This window comes from Oncorhynchus gorbuscha, linkage group LG11 (genome assembly GCF_021184085.1).
Source record: "Oncorhynchus gorbuscha isolate QuinsamMale2020 ecotype Even-year linkage group LG11, OgorEven_v1.0, whole genome shotgun sequence".
NCBI classification, from domain to species: Eukaryota; Metazoa; Chordata; class Actinopteri; order Salmoniformes; family Salmonidae; genus Oncorhynchus; species Oncorhynchus gorbuscha.
In genome coordinates this window covers 59,280,215-59,297,494 of record NC_060183.1, presented here as the reverse complement: position 1 = coordinate 59,297,494, position 17,280 = coordinate 59,280,215, and the positions used below count along the sequence as shown (strand labels likewise).

At 42.0% G+C, this 17,280-nt stretch overlaps 1 protein-coding gene across 2 annotated transcripts in view; it reads right to left on the bottom strand.

Moving 5' to 3' along the window:
- LOC124049033 (dual specificity testis-specific protein kinase 2-like) overlaps nucleotides 1-16,731 on the bottom strand; it is a 38,403-nt gene extending 21,672 nt beyond the window's left edge. The window contains exons 1-3 of one of the 2 annotated variants that reach the window (XM_046370324.1): nucleotides 16,380-16,731; nucleotides 14,297-14,339; nucleotides 13,923-14,046 (exon numbers count right to left, since the gene is read on the bottom strand). In XM_046370324.1, coding sequence (XP_046226280.1) covers nucleotides 13,923-14,046; nucleotides 14,297-14,339; nucleotides 16,380-16,522 — 310 coding nt within the window. In that variant the 5' untranslated portion in view covers nucleotides 16,523-16,731. The remainder of the gene's footprint in view (nucleotides 1-13,922; nucleotides 14,047-14,296; nucleotides 14,340-16,379) is intronic. The other variant, XM_046370325.1, reaches the window with a different exon arrangement.
- Nucleotides 16,732-17,280: the final 549 nt, after the last annotated feature.

Sequence of the window (17,280 nt, the reverse complement as noted above, 5' to 3'; positions counted from 1 at the left end):
CATTTAAAATGCAAATTAAGCAGATTCTGAGGAAAGGGAGATAAACTCATTTAAAATGCAAATTAAGCAGATTCTGAGGAAAGGGAAATAAACTCATTTAAAATGCAAATTAAGCAGATTCTGAGGAAAGGGAAATAAACTCATTTAAAATGCAAATTAAGCAGATTCTGAGGAAAGGGAAATAAACTCATTTAAAATGCAAATTAAGCAGATTCTGAGGAAAGGGAAATAATTTTGATGAGATGAAAGACTTTGTGAGATGAAACCATAATTTGCACTCAAATATCTTTTTAATGCATGCAATTAATTGCAAATAACTTAGCAATTTCCTTCTAAGTATTTTAATGGGGAATTATTTGATAAATTCCTCGGCTGTATTTTATTTACTGTAACTAAGTACTGATGTTGGTATCTTTGACCTGTTTAACTGCCAGTATTACATGTCTACCAGTGTTGAATGTGGTTGGCGCCACATTGAGCCGAGGGAACACTGATAATGTCTCTCTTCCTCCCAGCATCTCTGCCTGGTGTTTACAGTACATTTGGTACCAGATTAGAATATAAAAGGGGCCTGTCTCTGCTAGACATTTTCTCTGCTTCTGTGCGGGAGGTATATCGCTGTTGCAACTTGTATTAAACTGAAATTATTATGATTGACTATATCCATGACTGCTCTTCTCTTTTGTTCACCTGAAAATCCCCTTTACAAACGTCATTCTTTACTTGCCCAGCATAACTGTGACAGGTTTACAAACCCATTTGGAGATGCACAATCGCAGTTTAGATTCATTATTCTTTGCTTATGCGGTGTGTAGCCTAAAACTACAAATACATACTGTACATAGGCAGAGGTCTATGACACCATCACAACAGCATATGTCATTGTTCCTTTCAGCTCCAAGGCAGAAAACAATTATACCGGGCTGAGGCCTTGGCTACTGTATCTAACACCTGCTCAAGGCCAAACATTCTCCTGTTTTGTTGCCTGTTCACACAGATTCCATCACACAAGCTTCTCATAGCTTCTGCAAATGGTGCATGGTTGAAAAGAGTTCTGCTAAATATTTTCATCATGATGACCAGATAGGTGTGCATGAGAATACTTTAGTGGGAGAGCAAACATTGCCATAATAAATAATATCACAATCTAGTGCAACAGAAGCATGAAAAGTCCATTAACTAGGAAGAAGTCACGTGAAACTAGATTCTTCAGTGTTCACAAATCCACTAAGGTCAGCTTAGCGCACATGTACACAAAAGTATTACTGGAATTTTTGTTCTGAAAGTTTTCTATTCTCAAGAACAGTCATCCAGGCTGGATACTTTGTTTCGTTGGGAACGATGATGAGTGATTTAAAACAGGCAGGAACAGTGCATAGTACAAGTGATTGATTGAAGATGTCCGTGAATACAGGGGACGGCTGGTCAGCACGGTGCTTTAGTGTGGCTGAGGAGACCCGGTCTGGGCCTGCAGCTTTCCTACAGTCCTGTTTCCTCAAGATGTATGTAGTTCTGTCATTGAGCTCTTCTTGTTTATTAATGTTTTGTATTATGCTTTGTGTCGAACCAAGGAAGATAAACATTTTTTCTTTATATAGACTGACTCCCTGCTCTGGGATAAGAAGGGGTGGGGCGATGGGAATAGAAGTCTGGGTAGTCTGGGTAGGAGTGGGGGAGGAGGGGGAAGATTACATGCTGACTACACCGGCCACGCGCATACGTCCACGTGTGCCATCGCCCGCAGGTTAATTTCGTCCATACACACTGGACGCGATGATAACATGCAGGTTAAAATACCAAAATCAACTGAACCAACTATATTAATTTGGGGGCATGTCGAAACACACATGAAACATTCATGGATATTTAGCGATCTAGCTGTTGCTAGCTAGGTTGCCCTGGGAGATAAACATTGGGTTGTTATTTTACCTGACCTGCATATGTCCTCTTTTTGGCTTTTTCTTTGTTGAACTTTGACCTGAAATCATACAAAATCTTTAATTGATCTCACCTGGTTTGTCTTTCAATCATCCATGTGGGTTTGTATCTTCCTGATAGTCAATAAGGAGGGGACTTGCAGCACGTGAAGAACCATGTTCTGTTTTAGAGCTTGGCTATGCAGGTCCGCGTTCGTGAAATGTTGGTGAAATGTGTTGGTGAAATGACTGAATAACGTGCACTAAATGTGTTCGGTGGGGTTTACTTGTTAGAGTGGAGATTAGACAGAGACAGCGAACCCAGGGGACCTCTGACCAGGCGCCAGGCCAAACACAGGTCATATAAAAGTCATATACAGGCCCCTGTATCACACCTCCCTGCTATGTACGCACACAGGCCACTGGCTCCAGGACAAGGCCTCTAAGACAGGGGCTTCCTCAGAGTCTTTCAAGCACAGTAAGGTCATAAACAATGCAATATTCCATGGAATGTCTTAAATACACAAAAATACAGCAAGTCATGGTAATGTTATGACTTTGCCAAGAGGACTGTTTTATCTGAAACACAATGCCATACAGTATATCTGGGCAGACAAGCCCATGTTGATTAGCCCTGAACTCAACTGTGTCTTTGTTTTCAAAGTACAGTTGTTTTCTCTCTCTCTCTCGACAAATAGCAAAAGTCAGTTTTAACATGAGTGATCTAGTTGGTGGTCGATTGTGTTACACTCACATGCAAACACACAGCCTTTACCCTGGAGTGTGTAACGTAGAGTGGTGAGATCATGAGGGCCAGATGAGCTCACCGTCCAGCCCTGGGCCAATGTGAAGTTGTAAGTGTGTTGGTGTGGGGATAGATATGGTTTACTAGTGGCTCCTAGTAAACCATAAATAACTTGTTGACTATCCTATAGGTTATAATTATGTTTAAATTGTCAAAATATTTGTGTACTTCTCTTATGACTTTACAAATGTACAGCACCAGTCAAAAGTTTGTACACACCTACTAATTCAAGGGTTTTCTTTATTTTTTACTGTTTTCTACATTGTAGAATAATAGCAAAGACATCAAAACATATGGAATCATTTAGTAACAAAAAAAGTGTTGAACAAATTAAAATATATTTTATATTCCTCAAAGTAGCCACCCTTTGCCTTGAAGACAGCTTTGCACACTCTTAGCATTCTCTCTATCAGCTTAACTTGGAATGCTTTTCCAACAGTCTTGTAGGAGTTTCCACATATGCTGAGCACTTGTTGGCTGCTTTTCCTTTATGTCCTGAATACAAAGGGTTATGTTTGGGGTAAATCCAACACAACGTGGCCAAAGGAAAATCTGGATCTACTTTCTACCAGACACTGGGACCTTTTAGCTGGACCTTTTAGCTGGATAATAACCTAAAACACAAGGCCAAATCTACACTGGAGTTGCTTACCAGTTACAGTTTTGACTTAAATCTGCTTGAAAATCTATAGCAAGACCTGAAAATAGTTGTTTAGCAATGATCAAAAACCAATGTGACAGAGCGTGAAGAATTTTCAAAAGAAGAATGGGCAGATTTTGCACAATCCAGGTGTGGAAAGCTCTTAGAGACTTAAACAGAAAGGGGTGTGAATACTTATGTAAATGAGATATTTCTGCATTTCATTGTCTGAAAAATGTCTGAAAAATGTCTGAAAAACATGTTTTCACTTTGTCATTGTGGGGTATTGTGTGTAGATGGTATATATATATATATATATTTAATCCATTTTGAATTCAGGCTGTAACACAACACAATGTGGAATAAGTCAAGGTGTATGAATACTATCTGAAGGCACTGTATTTATTTTACCAGGCAGGTCAATTGAAACACAATTATTTTAAACGTATTTACAAAGGCCTGGAAATTGAATCACAAATCAAATTGATGGAAATAAATCATGAAAGAGATAGAGAACAAAGAGTAAGTGTGTGTAAGTGTGTGTGTATGTGTGCGCGCGCGTGTGTGTGTGTTATGTACCGCATGACCAATGTGTACAAGACAGATATTATTTCATCAACAACAGCTTAACATGTCAGTGTGGATGACAGACTGTTACATCACCCCAACATTAAAAAGCCATCGCTGCACAATCCTCAGCCATCTATGACGTGGGGGACTGCCAGTAAAGGCCTTCTTTCTCTTCATCCATCCAACCATATTTATAGCAAATAAATAAACCAACCATTTACAGCGCTAGCTCCAGCCAATCTTTCCTAGGTGGTCCTAGCAGCCACACTCCCCTATGCAGTCTGCACAGCCATCAGTCCAGTGAGTCTATCACTCCAACCCTTGGCTCTCCCTGCAACGCTGGGCCTCCAGACACATCCGCTCACACAATCTACACTATGTATTCAAAAGTTTGTCATATTTCTGCCCTGCTAGAGTTGTCCCAGTCAGTGCTGTAAGTGCTGTTATTGTGCAGTGGAAAAGTCTAGAAGAAACAATGTCTCAGCCGCAAAGTGGTAGGCCACACAAGCGCACAGAACGGGACCGGCAAGTGCTGAAGGCCGTAGTGAGAGAGAAATTGTCTGTCCTCGATTGCAATACTCACTACCGAGTTCCAAACTGCCTCTGGAAACAACGTCAGCATAGGAACTGTTAGCCAGGGCCTTCAAGAAATAGGTTTCCATGGCCAAGCAGCCACGCACAAGTCTAAGATCACCATGCGCAATGCCAAGCATTGGCTGGGGTGGTGTAAAGCTTGCCACCATTGGACTCTGGAGCAGCGAAACATGTTCTCTGGAGAAATGAATCACGATTCACCATCCGGCAGTATGTGGACTAATTTAGGTTTGGCGGATGCCAAGAGAACGGCTACCTGCCCCAATGCATAGTGCCAACTGTAAAGTTTGGCGGAGGAGGCATAATGGTCTGGGGCTGTTTTTCATGGTTCGGGCTAGGCACCTTAGTTCCAGTGAAGGGAAATCTTTAACACTACGGAATACAAAGACATTCCAGATGATTCTGTGCTTCCAACTTTGTGGCGACAGTTTTGGGAAGGCCCTTTCCTCTTTCAGCATAAAAACACCCCCGTCCACAAAGCGAGGTCCATACAGAAATGGTTTGGCAAGATCGGTGTGGAGTAACTTGACTGGCCTGCACAGGGCCCTGACCTCAACCCCATCGAACACCTTTGGGATGAATTGGAACACCGACTGCGAGCCTGGCCTAATGGCCGTACATCAGTGGCCGACCTAACTAATGCTCTTGTGGCTGAATGGAAGCAAGTCCCCACAGCAATATTCCAACATCTAGTGGAAAGCCTTCCCAGAAGAGTGGAGCCTGTTATAGCAGCAAAGGGGGGCAACTCCATTTTAATGCCCATGATTTTGGAATGAGATATTTGACAAGCAGGAGTCCACATACCTTTTGTTGTGCAGTGTACTGTTACAAAGCTCACCACAATGGACAAATGATTGGCAATGTTATAACAGACAAACAACCAGGGGGGGGAGAGGGATGGAGGGCTGCCCAAATAATCAGTGTTTGGTAACCTCCCCTATCGCAGCTACCGGGCGCTGATGACAAAATCCAGCTGACGTAAACATGGCATAACGTTGTATACAGACAACTTACAGTAGAGCTAAAGCCTTTCTACCGGCCCATATGGGATTCATCATCAGCCCATTCAGGTCCCAGAAGGGATTATTAAGGGATTTACATAGAGAGACGGATCTGAAATCCCTTGACCTTATACTTCCTGTCTCATCTCACTAAAGATCAAATCCTGCTTTCTCTCTCAGATTTGTGAAAAGATGTTGCTTCTACTCATTTTTGCATATTTTTTTTAACCTTTATTTTACTAGGCAAGTCAGTTAAGAACAAATTCTTATTTTCAATGACAGCCTAGGAACAGTGGGTTAACTGCCTGTTCAGGGGCAGAACAAGAGATTTGTACCTTGTCAGCTCAGGGATTCAAACTTGCAACCTTTCAGTTAGTAGTCCAACGCTCTAACCACTAGGCTACCCTATTCCATTCCAACATGAGACTTTCAGCACTATGGAATATACAGTTGGGTCCAAAACTATTGATACCATTCATAAAGATGAGCAAAAATTACTGTACAAAATAAATCATTAAAATACTAAGCTATATTGTATTATAACATTTTGGGGAAATGATATTATTTTTCTCTAATACAACTACTCAGAGAAAGAGCATGTCATTATTTTTCTCTAATACAACTACTCAGAGAAAGAGCATGTCATTATTTTTCTCTAATACAACTACTCAGAGAAAGAGCATGTCATTATTTTTCTCTAATACAACTACTCAGAGAAAGAGCATGTCATTATTTTTCTCTAATACAACTACTCAGAGAAAGAGCATGTCATTATTTTTCTCTAATACAACTACTCAGAGAAAGAGCATGTCATTATTTTTCTCTAATACAACTACTCAGAGAAAGAGCATGTTATTATTTTTCTCTAATACAACTACTCAGAGAAAGAGCATGTCATTATTTTTCTCTAATACAACTACTCAGAGAAAGAGCATGTCATTATTTTTGGTCCCAAAAAAAGGTATGGGTCAAAATGATTGACACCCGTTTTCAATACTTTAGTACCTCACCTTGCAAGGATAATAGCAATGAGCCTTTTTCTAAAATGCTTTATGAGTTGGAGAACACGTTGGGAGGGATCTTAGACCATTCCTCCATACAGAATCCTTCTAGATCCTTGATATCCTTTGTCTGCGCTTACGGACTGCGCTCTTCAATTCAAACCACAGGTTTTCAAATGGGTTTCAAGTCTGGAGACTGAGATGACCATTGCAAACTGTTGATTCTATGGCCGATTATCAATTTCCTTGTAGATTTTGATGTGTGCTTGGGGTTATTGTCTTGCTGGAAGAACCGTTTCCAACCACGTTTCAGCCTCCTGACAGAGAACAAGGTTTTTGGCAAAAATGTGCTGGTACTGGGTTGGTTCATGATGCTGTGGACCTTAACAGGGGCTCCAGGACCAGTGGAAGCAAAATAGCCCCATAACATCAAAGATCCACCACCATATTTTACAGTAGGTATGGGGTTCTTTTCTGCTGCGGTATGTGGACAAAGAAATTTGTTTTCATTCCACTGTATATGCAACCATGGTGTACAGTACAGTTATCAACAGAGAATCAACACAAACAGGCTGATAGGTAAAATATTAACTTTCTGCTTCACAAACTAGAACAGGGCTCTTCACATGACACTGCATGAGCTATCACCTATTGTGCATGACACACACACACACACACACACACACACGTCATATTTTTTCCTTTTACGATGGAGTCATTGTTTTCAACACTCCTGAAACCTGCTTGGCTGGTCCTCTACCAATGCATTTTTATTTTATTTTAGGACTGAGAAGATGTTGAACTTGATGTTTCACATTGTGACAGATCAAAATGAGAAAGCATTTTGCCAGAGTTCTGCTTCCCCCTCACATTCTCTCCCACGAAAACTCTCAGAGCTTTCAAGAGAGTGGGCAGAAAGGCCTTCCTCATACCAAGGCTCTGTGTGTGTGTGTGTGTGTGTGTGTGTGTGTGTGTGTGTGTGTGTGTGTGTGTGTGTGTGTGTGTGTGTGTGTGTGTGTGTGTGTGTGTGTGTGTGTGTGTGTGTGTGTGTGTGTGTGTGTGTGTGTGTGTGTGTGTGTGTGTGTGTGTGTGTGTGTGTGTGTGTGTGTGTGTGTGTGTGTGTGTAGATTCATGAGAACTAGCTGAGTATGTGTGGGCTAACCTGCCTTCCTGAACACTATGCCTTGCATGTATGATGGTGTATTCTGAGTGGTCCTCTGGAGCATTACGCAAACTCTGTGTAATTATTTGACTGACTGTGTAGTTTACAGGGGGAAATTAATGTTTGAGACTAAAATGTCTGAGTATACAAGCTACTGAAAAGAGAATGTGGTTGTGCTAGTGTGAGTAAGGTATGTACTTTGTATCAGTATGGATAGACAGTGAGAGACAGAGAGAGACAATCATGGAACAAGCTGGGTCAAACATGTCAGGACATGTGAAGGGCTGCCCACCACTAAACAATCACAGCGCCACTCAGCCCTCACACACAAATGGACAGCAGTTGATTTCATAACACTTGTTCTGAGAGGGCCAGAGAGGAGGCGGGGGAATCAAAAAGAACAAGGCCTGCCTTGTGTGGGTGATGTGATGAGCACAAAAATATACAAATAAACCTGATCAACAACAATCTTACTCTGGCCAGCATCACAGACCGGCTCAGAAGCAATGCATTATTTCACACACAATATACAAGTGTCACTCTCATATGCAATACAGTTAGTGTAAAATCCTTATGGGCAATGCAACAAACAAAATATCAGGATGAATAGTGACGAAATTGAGCTTTTACAATTGGGCGGCCATCCGTGGATAATGATTAATTTATGGTCCTTGTGACATAATGCTGCATGGATAGCTGGCAGGGTTGGGACTTGTGTTGATGGTAAGTGGATCGGCTTCTGGCCTGCCTGGGCTTTGCCTTGATGTGCTGGATCAATAATTCAGTATAGTGGAACCCTAGAGCTGTGGTTGGCTAACTGCTCCCTCCCTCTCTCTCTGTCCTCAGCCCCTGTGACACGGTTCTCTGCTCCCTCTCTCTCTGTCCTCAGCCCCTGTGACACGGCTCTCTGCTCCCTCTCTCTCTGTCCTCAGCCCCTGTGACACGGCTCTCTGCTCCCTCTCTCTCTGTCCTCAGCCCCTGTGACACGGCTCTCTGCTCCCTCTCTCTCTGTCCTCAGCCCCTGTGACACGGCTCTCTGCTCCCTCTCTCTCTGTCCTCAGCCCCTGTGACACGGCTCTCTGCTCCCTCTCTCTCTGTCCTCAGCCCCTGTGACACAGCTCTCTGCTCCCTCTCTCTCTGTCCTCAGCCCCTGTGACACGGCTCTCTGCTCTCTGCTCCCTCTCTCTCTGTCCTGGCCTCAGCCTCTATGACACGGCTCTCTCAGGTTACTTCCTGTTACCTAAGATGGTTTGTCTCCCGGGGTCACGACCTGCTGCTTCCATAAAGTGTATGTCAGCCCGTCTGTGCATTTTGGGAGAGTGTGTATGTGTGTGCGTTCGCATGTGGTATAAACTGCTGGAATTATTTTATTTAAGGAAACCACCCAGGCTAAGTTGAAGGTTCAACATGCAAAACATTGACATCAGGGTGTGGGACTGTACTGTAGATCTTTTCCCTGTGAATGTCAGTTCCTTGAAGGCTTTCAACTTTGTAAACCGTAGACTGAGTTGCCTGTAAAATCACCAATCACATGCACAGTCTCAATAACAAATACCCAATGATCTCTCATTATCTGTCTATAAGTGCTCACAGTTTTCCACAGGGAAGCCTAAAGCCACGAAGATCCACTGCTAGTCACAGTCTGTCCTGTCCAGGTAGAGGGGTTAGTCTTCTTAATGCTACATCATTTAGGCACTCCTTCAGATCTATAGGGGCTTGCTCTGGGCAAGTTATTAAATCAATGCATTAAACTACTTTTTTTGTGGTTAAATCCATTTAAATTCAATAACTTTTTGACCGCACCCCTTTTGATTGGAACAAAACCTTCCACACATATTTTCCCAGTGTAGAAATGCTACAAAAGTGACTTTTTGGACCTGAATGCCAAACATTCAAGAGATAAAAGCGCTCAAAGTTTACACCTTTTGCATACTCCACCATAGCACGAGACAACCATGTCTTCATCACTGGAAAAGATAAACCTTTGAGATGGATATTATTTTAAAGCTTACAAAACAGGTTTGTCAAACTTTTTATAATTTCTTGAAAAAAAACCATGAATGCCGAATGATCTAAAAACAGGTCAACTCTGATTCTGCGGTAGCTAAGACCCTATTTCACATCATCGTTTGGGGTTGTGCCCACCATCGGTTGAGACACCACATGAACTCGGGGTTGGTGTCGTGTTGTTTAAAACAAAAGGGATTCTGTCAAAACGAGATTGTTTAAAACAGGGTAAATCCATTTGAATTCAAAGAGATATTATTACCTTGTTAAAACTAAGTTCAAAGTTTAAACTTACTCATGACTAAAGAGTATTGGGCAGGGTGTTCTCAGCTCCTAATGACAGGGTCATTATATTTGACATGAGAGACGTAGTGTATTTTATTCCTTTAAATCACCCATTGTCCTTCCCCCGGTCACATTGTCTTGAGTAAGTGTCAAATGTATTATTAAAGTCAGACTCAGAGAATCAATCAGAGGTCGGTGACTGAGGTCTGGTAGCTTAATAAGTGGATCAGCGTTCTGATAAACACACAACCAACCAGAGACAGATGAAATCAAATCAAATTGTATTGGTCACATACTTAGTAGATGTTATTGTGGGTGTAGCGAAACGCATTGGTTGGAGTGCATTGGTTGGAGTGAAAAGATGGTGAATGGTTCAGATTTGCCTCGAGATCTGTATGGCTCTGGTTCTGAATGGGTATCTGGGGCCCACCAGTCTCCAGTAGTGCCAAAGCAGCCAGTACCAGGCTACCATGCCAGGTGCCTGAATACAGAACAATATGATGTTCAAAAGGTTCAACTAATCCTCACAGCCCTGTCACATTCCACAGCCCTGCCCAGGAAAACTACCTAACTACAGCTGGAGCACAGTCTGCTACTGGTGGTGAACTCTCTACTGTACCACTGGTACCCTGTACCACTGTGCCTCCTACCTGACCAGAACTATGCACAATGTGGCAGCTTCGTGATTCAGTTTGTTTACAGTTCAATTGTGTAGCCAGGCTTTTAAAGTAGATGCTTTTCAAGTAAACATGCAGACAGTTGTGCTAATGACTTTTTAATGAAGGGTTAACCTGGACCAGAAGAGAAACTGGGGACACAGGAAGGATATAACTGAGGACAGAGGAAGGATCTACCTCGCCTGTGTGTCATCACAAACAATCCAGGATGTGACAAGGTGTGTCTAAAGGAAATACAGACATTTCCAGAGCACTTGACCGTACTACGATATAGCAAAACCTCGGAGGAAATGACTGCATTCCGAGGCCTTGACCCTTAGCTTAATGTAACCTTGTTCCTCATGATCACTCTATGCTCCCCAATTATGACCTGACAAGTATTTAAGTCCTACTGGATGACCGGCGAACTAAGTGACACGTGTCACAGTTCCACATTGAGTAACCAAAGCTGGAAGTGACCTATGGCCAACCTCCAGAATCACACCAGATCTATCTGCATACAAACACACGCGCATAAGTACTTCATGCATCTGAATATGGCCAACGTTACCCTCTGTGTTTACATCATGCAGAGATGGTCACCTCATGGCAGGGTTCAGCCAAGGCTTGCGTGCCATCGTTGTGCCACACAGATAAGGGCTATAACTCGCGCTGTTAAGCCCCTTATGAATCGACCACGTTGTTCTCCTTTGTTTTGGTCAGTAAACCAACCCAAACAGATGACCTACGCACATTCATTCAGCTACTTTGCTCCCACTGAACAATCGATGGCTGCCACAAACAATTTTCCATTAGTGAAACACCACAGAATATGGCATTAGTATCAACATAACCAAGGACAGTACATGGCAAACAGAAAGCATAGACAGAATGTGCATCACTGCTAGAGGGAGAGAACATTCATAAGAGTGTTTCTCATTCCTTCTCTAAATGAGTGACAATGATGCATAGATCTCTTTAAGGAATACCTAGGATAGGATAAAGTAATCCTTCTCACCCCCCCCCCTTAAAATATTTAGATGCACTATCGTAAAGTGGTTGTTCCACTGGATGTCATAAGGTGAATGCACCAATTTGTAAGTCGCTCTGGATAAGAGCGTCTGCTAAATGACTTAAATGTAAATGACTTAAATGAAGGCTTTGTACCCACAGATGACACAGGGTCAAAGATCTGACCGTGTCATTGGAACGCCATGAGAGGAGACTGTCTCTGAGCCTGAGGAACCGCACAGTCTTTGCGTTTCTCTTACAAAGGCTGATGCCAATCATTTCATCCATACAAATATTTCTACAAAATGTGCTGATATTTAATGGATACTTCAGTTACACTAGATATACGTGTAGTGTAAATATACGCTACTTGACCAAACGTATGTGGACACCTGCTCGTCAAACATCTCATTCCAAAATCACGGGCATTAATATGGAGTTGGTCTCCCCTTTGCTGCTATAACAGCCTCTACTCTTCTGGGAAGGCTTTCCACTAGATGTTGGAACATTGGGTGCAAGTCCCCACAGCATTCAGCCACAAGAGCATTAGTGAGGTTAGACACTGATGTTGGGCGATTAGGTCTGGCTCGCAGTTGGTGTTCCAAACGTTTTCGATGGGATTGAGGTCAGGGCTTTCAGTCATATTCTTCCACACCGATCTCGACAAACCATTTCTGTATGGACCTCGCTTTGTGCACAATGTCATGCTGAAACAAGAAAGGGCCTTCCTCAAACTATTGCCACAAAGTTGGAAGCACAGAATTGTCTATAATGTCATTGTATGCTCTAGCTCTAAGATTCCCTTCACTGGAACTAAAGGGCCTAGCCGAACCATGAAAAACAGCCCAGACCATTATTCCTCATCCACCAAAATGTACAGTTGGCACTATGCATTGAGGCAGGTAGAATTCTACCTGGCATGCGCAAACCAAGATTCATTAGTTGGACTGCCAGATGGTGAAGCGTGATTCATCACTCCAGAGAACGTGTTTCCACTGCTCCAGAGTCCAATGGCGGAGCGCTTTACACCTCTCCAGCCGACGCTTGGCATTGCGCTTGGTGATCTTAGCCTTGTGTGCGGCTGCTCGGCCATTTCATGAAGCTCCCGAGGAACAGTTATTGTGCTGACATTGTTCCAGAGGCAGTATGAAACTCGGTAGTGAGTATTGCAACCGAGGACAGACAATTCTTACAGACAATTAGTACTGTATCAACTGCACACCTACTGAACATCAACTCTACTGTATTCACAAGCTCCCTGTTAGAGAGCATCCTGTACTGAAGACTCACAATGCCTGTTCTGTTGTCTGATATTAATAACTGATTTATGATCTATCCTCCTCGTTTGGGTGGCAGTAGCACAGTTCCTGATATTCCCTGCTCCTGGGTAGAGTAACTGAGTGCCAACAAATTCACGGCAATGCATCAAGCCACCGCCTACCCTTAGGTCCCCTATGTCCCCTGCCTACACTTATATCTCATGTCTTCTCTTATGTCCCCCACAAGCAAAATGAATGTAAATGTGTGGAACACAGCAGAGTGTAGGAGTTTACCCCACTGTTCACCACACTCAAAACTCAAAAGAGTCAATCAAGTGAAATAATTGGCCAGTCATGTTATTATCCTGTAATTCCCATAACATGTCTATAATGACATGTACATTATATTTTTTTTACTGTACAATCTATTTCCTTCAACTAGGTCAAAAAGGAACGCGTGATTTCAACACAGGTTTAGACCTACTTTATCACTGTGACTGGCTTGGCACAACCTAAGTGTAGGTTAGATCATTAGACAAGCCATATTTCATGTAAACATATTCTATGTAAACTAAGACCCTGGAAAATGTGAAGAACCTGCCGCGCTGATGGATAATATAGCAATGTAAAATCATGGGGTGCACAGATATAGGATTAAAGCAATGCAATCAAATTCAACAAGAGCTTTTCTCCAATTATTTTCTTTCAAGGGAGGGAAATGTGTTAAAGGTACTAGAAGTAACAACTCGAAAACAAAACGTCTCACTGGTCTCAAATTAACTGGTCCGTTATTGAATTGACAACAAGAGAATTGCTGGAGCCAGTCAATTTGACAACAAGAGATGGTCTGTCTTTTGTTGACCAATAAGAAGGATGCCCCATTAGAATTATATTTTGAGAGGGCCCAATAATATTTTTGGGGAAAAAACGTGAGGAATTGAGTGCAAAAGAAGAAGGAAAGTAGTAAGTATGCTGTTAGGAGCTTATGGTTGGACTAGAAGAGTATATTACTTACTCCATCGATTCAGTAAGCTATTCATATGCATCTTGTCGGGGTGAACGGGACAGGGTGCACAGTCAGTCCCACAGTGTGTGTAACCAAAGTAAGACCAGCAGAAGTTAGTGCCTTTGTCCAGCAGCTGAGAGAGACCAGACCACACACACACACACAATGAACACAAAGCACACACAGACAGGGACAAATGTGATTAGACATGCAAACAAGTGTCACTGCCACACCACATAAAACATTCCACACTCCTGGTGATAAAACTATTACTGCAAGGGACAGGTTTGAAATTGCACTTGCACTTTCAGTAGACTACTTGTGTAGTTTGGATGATATAGGGACATAACAAGAGAGCACCTGTTCCATGTTGCAGTGCTTACCAGTGGAGGCTCCTCAGAGGAGGAAGGGGAGGACCATCCTCCTCTGTGAATTTCAGAAGAAAAAATGAATAGTGAAATATGTAAAAAGTTCATACTATACTAAATATATTCACATGTAACGAAGCAGCACTCAGTAAGGTAGCACCATGGTGTAGCCGGAGGACAGCTAGCATCCGTCCTCCTCTGGGTACATTGACTTCAATACAAAACCTAGGAAGCTCATGGTTCTCACCCCCTTCCATAGACTTACACAGTAATTATGACAACTTCTGGAGGACGTACTCCAACCGATCAGAGCTCATGCAGCATGAACTGACGGTGTCCACCCAATCAAAGGATCAGAAAAAGAATCTAGTACTGAAAGCATAAGCTACAGCTAGCTAGCAATGCAATGCATAAAATGTGGTAAGTAGATGCCTCAAAGAGAGAAAGACAATAGTTGAATAGTTTTGAACAAATTCATTTATTCCAAAATTAAGGAGAAGCAGGAGAGAGCTACCTATTTTAGCCAACTCAAACACAAGGCTCCAACAGAGAGGGATGCTATGTTAGCAGGCTGGCTATGTCTATCCAACATTGGAACTCTTCCAAGTCAAGGTAAGCTTTTGATTTTATAAATGTATTGCCACCTGGGCCCACCGGTGTAAGTGCCCGCTGCTGACTGTACACTGTACTGCATGATTGTAGCGGGATTACTAACTTGTTAGTTCTAGTAGCTATGTTGACTATGATGTGGCAACAATGTAGGCTGTGTGTAACGGGTCATGATGTAAAGGTTTGGCTTGGAAAGATGTTTCACCTGGTCACAGACATCTGATGTGTTTTGCCCTGAAGTCGACAAGCGAAGGGAGAAGGTGAGGAAGAGAGCAAGTAGATAGATGCCAGAAGGAATTATATATATATACAACGAGCTGTTTGTATGTGGCTGCTATGAAAGTCAACTGTGTTTGCTTGTGATCAGTGGTGTATTCAAAGTGCCAATTCTGTTGAAAAAAAAAACTTTGAACTGAACGGGGATAAACATACCTGAATTTGTCCAATAGAAACACTTGTTTGAAAATGTTGGAGTAATGATTACACCCTAGATCAGCTAGAGATGCAGGAAAGAGTGTGCAAAGCGGTGTTGAATGTGTCACTGTCTGTCACCTTGATTACTCAAATCTCTTGACATGTTGTTGTAAAAAAAAGTTACGTTGTAAACTTTCATTCAATAGCAGATGTTGTAGCAACCTCAGGGGGTACAGGGAAAATTCTAGTATCAGGTAGTAGCCGAAACCTATCGATGTTACATTGAGCTGGGTGAATGGAGACCTTTACAAAAAAAGATTGCAGTTTTGAAACTGCAGTAACTTCAGTCAACTGTGGTATTATGGACACAGTAATTGCAGAATGACTGCAGAATAACTGCAGTGCAATGCAGTTGAACTGCAGTTATACTGCACTGTAACTGCAGTTACAATGCAAAATTACTGCAGTAAAAAAAGTTCTATTTTGAACACAGTATTTGCAGCATACTGCAGTTAAACTGCACTCTAACTGTAGTTATATTGCATTCTGACTGCAATCTTTTTTGTAAGGGATATGAATGACAGTTATCCAATATGCTGTAATAGAAATAAGGCCATGTTCATAAAAAAAATGTGTCATCCTCCTTTACCTTATACGGCACGAACCGCCACTAGTTATTAAGCCCTACTTGCCATTAGAAAAGTATGATATTTTATGTTGTGTAAGTGTATGCCAAGGATATAATAAACTGTTGCATGATACTGCATACGATTTCTCATTTTATTGGGATATGATATCATTCTAAAGTTCACCTATCATTCCGAGGTGTAGCCTAGTTTGTGTCTGGTATGTTCAAACACATGTCAATTCTTCTTCCCATTTGGACGTCAGCTACTGTGAAAGCATAGCAGCGGGGGGAAATAAATTGGAACTGACCTAAAAGATAAACATTTGCAAGTGTGTGTGCGTTCAAAGCGTAAAACAAATCATGTTATCAGGTGATATTAGTAAACTATAGGCTTTAATGGATTACTACAAAATAGTCAGTCAAATTGTCCATGTATATGCTACTTACTGCGGCAAACTGTTGTGTAGACAAGCGTTTTCTTCAATGAACTTCCTCGGCTGCGTCGTAGATTGAAATATATATTTCCCATAGAAGATGCAATGACTAGAATGGCGCGAGCGCCGCAACACTTTAAATGTTACTGCGTTCATGCGGGTCTCGACCAAACAGCGCAATCAATGCGTCAGTCTCAATCTGTCACCGTCAGTCTCAGTTGTTTTTCAGAAACTGAACCCAAACAGGTTGACGAAATGCATGCCTTATCTGTTGCCTTGGGAACACCCTGCAATTACAGGGCTCACTGCGTTTCAACCTGTCACTCCGTAAAAAGTGAGACCGATGAAAGTGTTGCCTTGTGGCTCTCTTTCCCTCCCACACACCACACCAACCACAACACACACAGCTGCCACTGTCGCAATGAGAAACGTTCATATTCTGAAGAACCGTTTGTTCACATATGTATAGCATGTCTAGATATCCTCCCAAAATGTTGATCTGCATATCATATTATAATAAATTAACGACTCTTCATTTATTACAGAACATGAGAATCCCTATTCCCTACCTGAAATAAATTTACCAGAGACATTCAACAAGTTTGCTTAAAGCTGGTTTGTACAAATCTGATAATACATTCACCTATTAGGCTTATCTTGATTAATAAGAAGTATTATTCAGCTATAGGCTAGTTTTTTTTAACCAAGGCAGTGAATGTGCAGTGTATCCTGTATCATGAAATGGGATAGGATGCCCTCTGGTGGTCATTTTTGTATAAAGTAAAAGTTGATGTAGCTACATCAAATTTGGCCACTACCAATGTATACACATCAGTGGGCATTACACCTATGATGGCCCGAAAAAACAAGTGCACAATACGCTTCTGTAAAAAATACTCAACAATAATGTGACA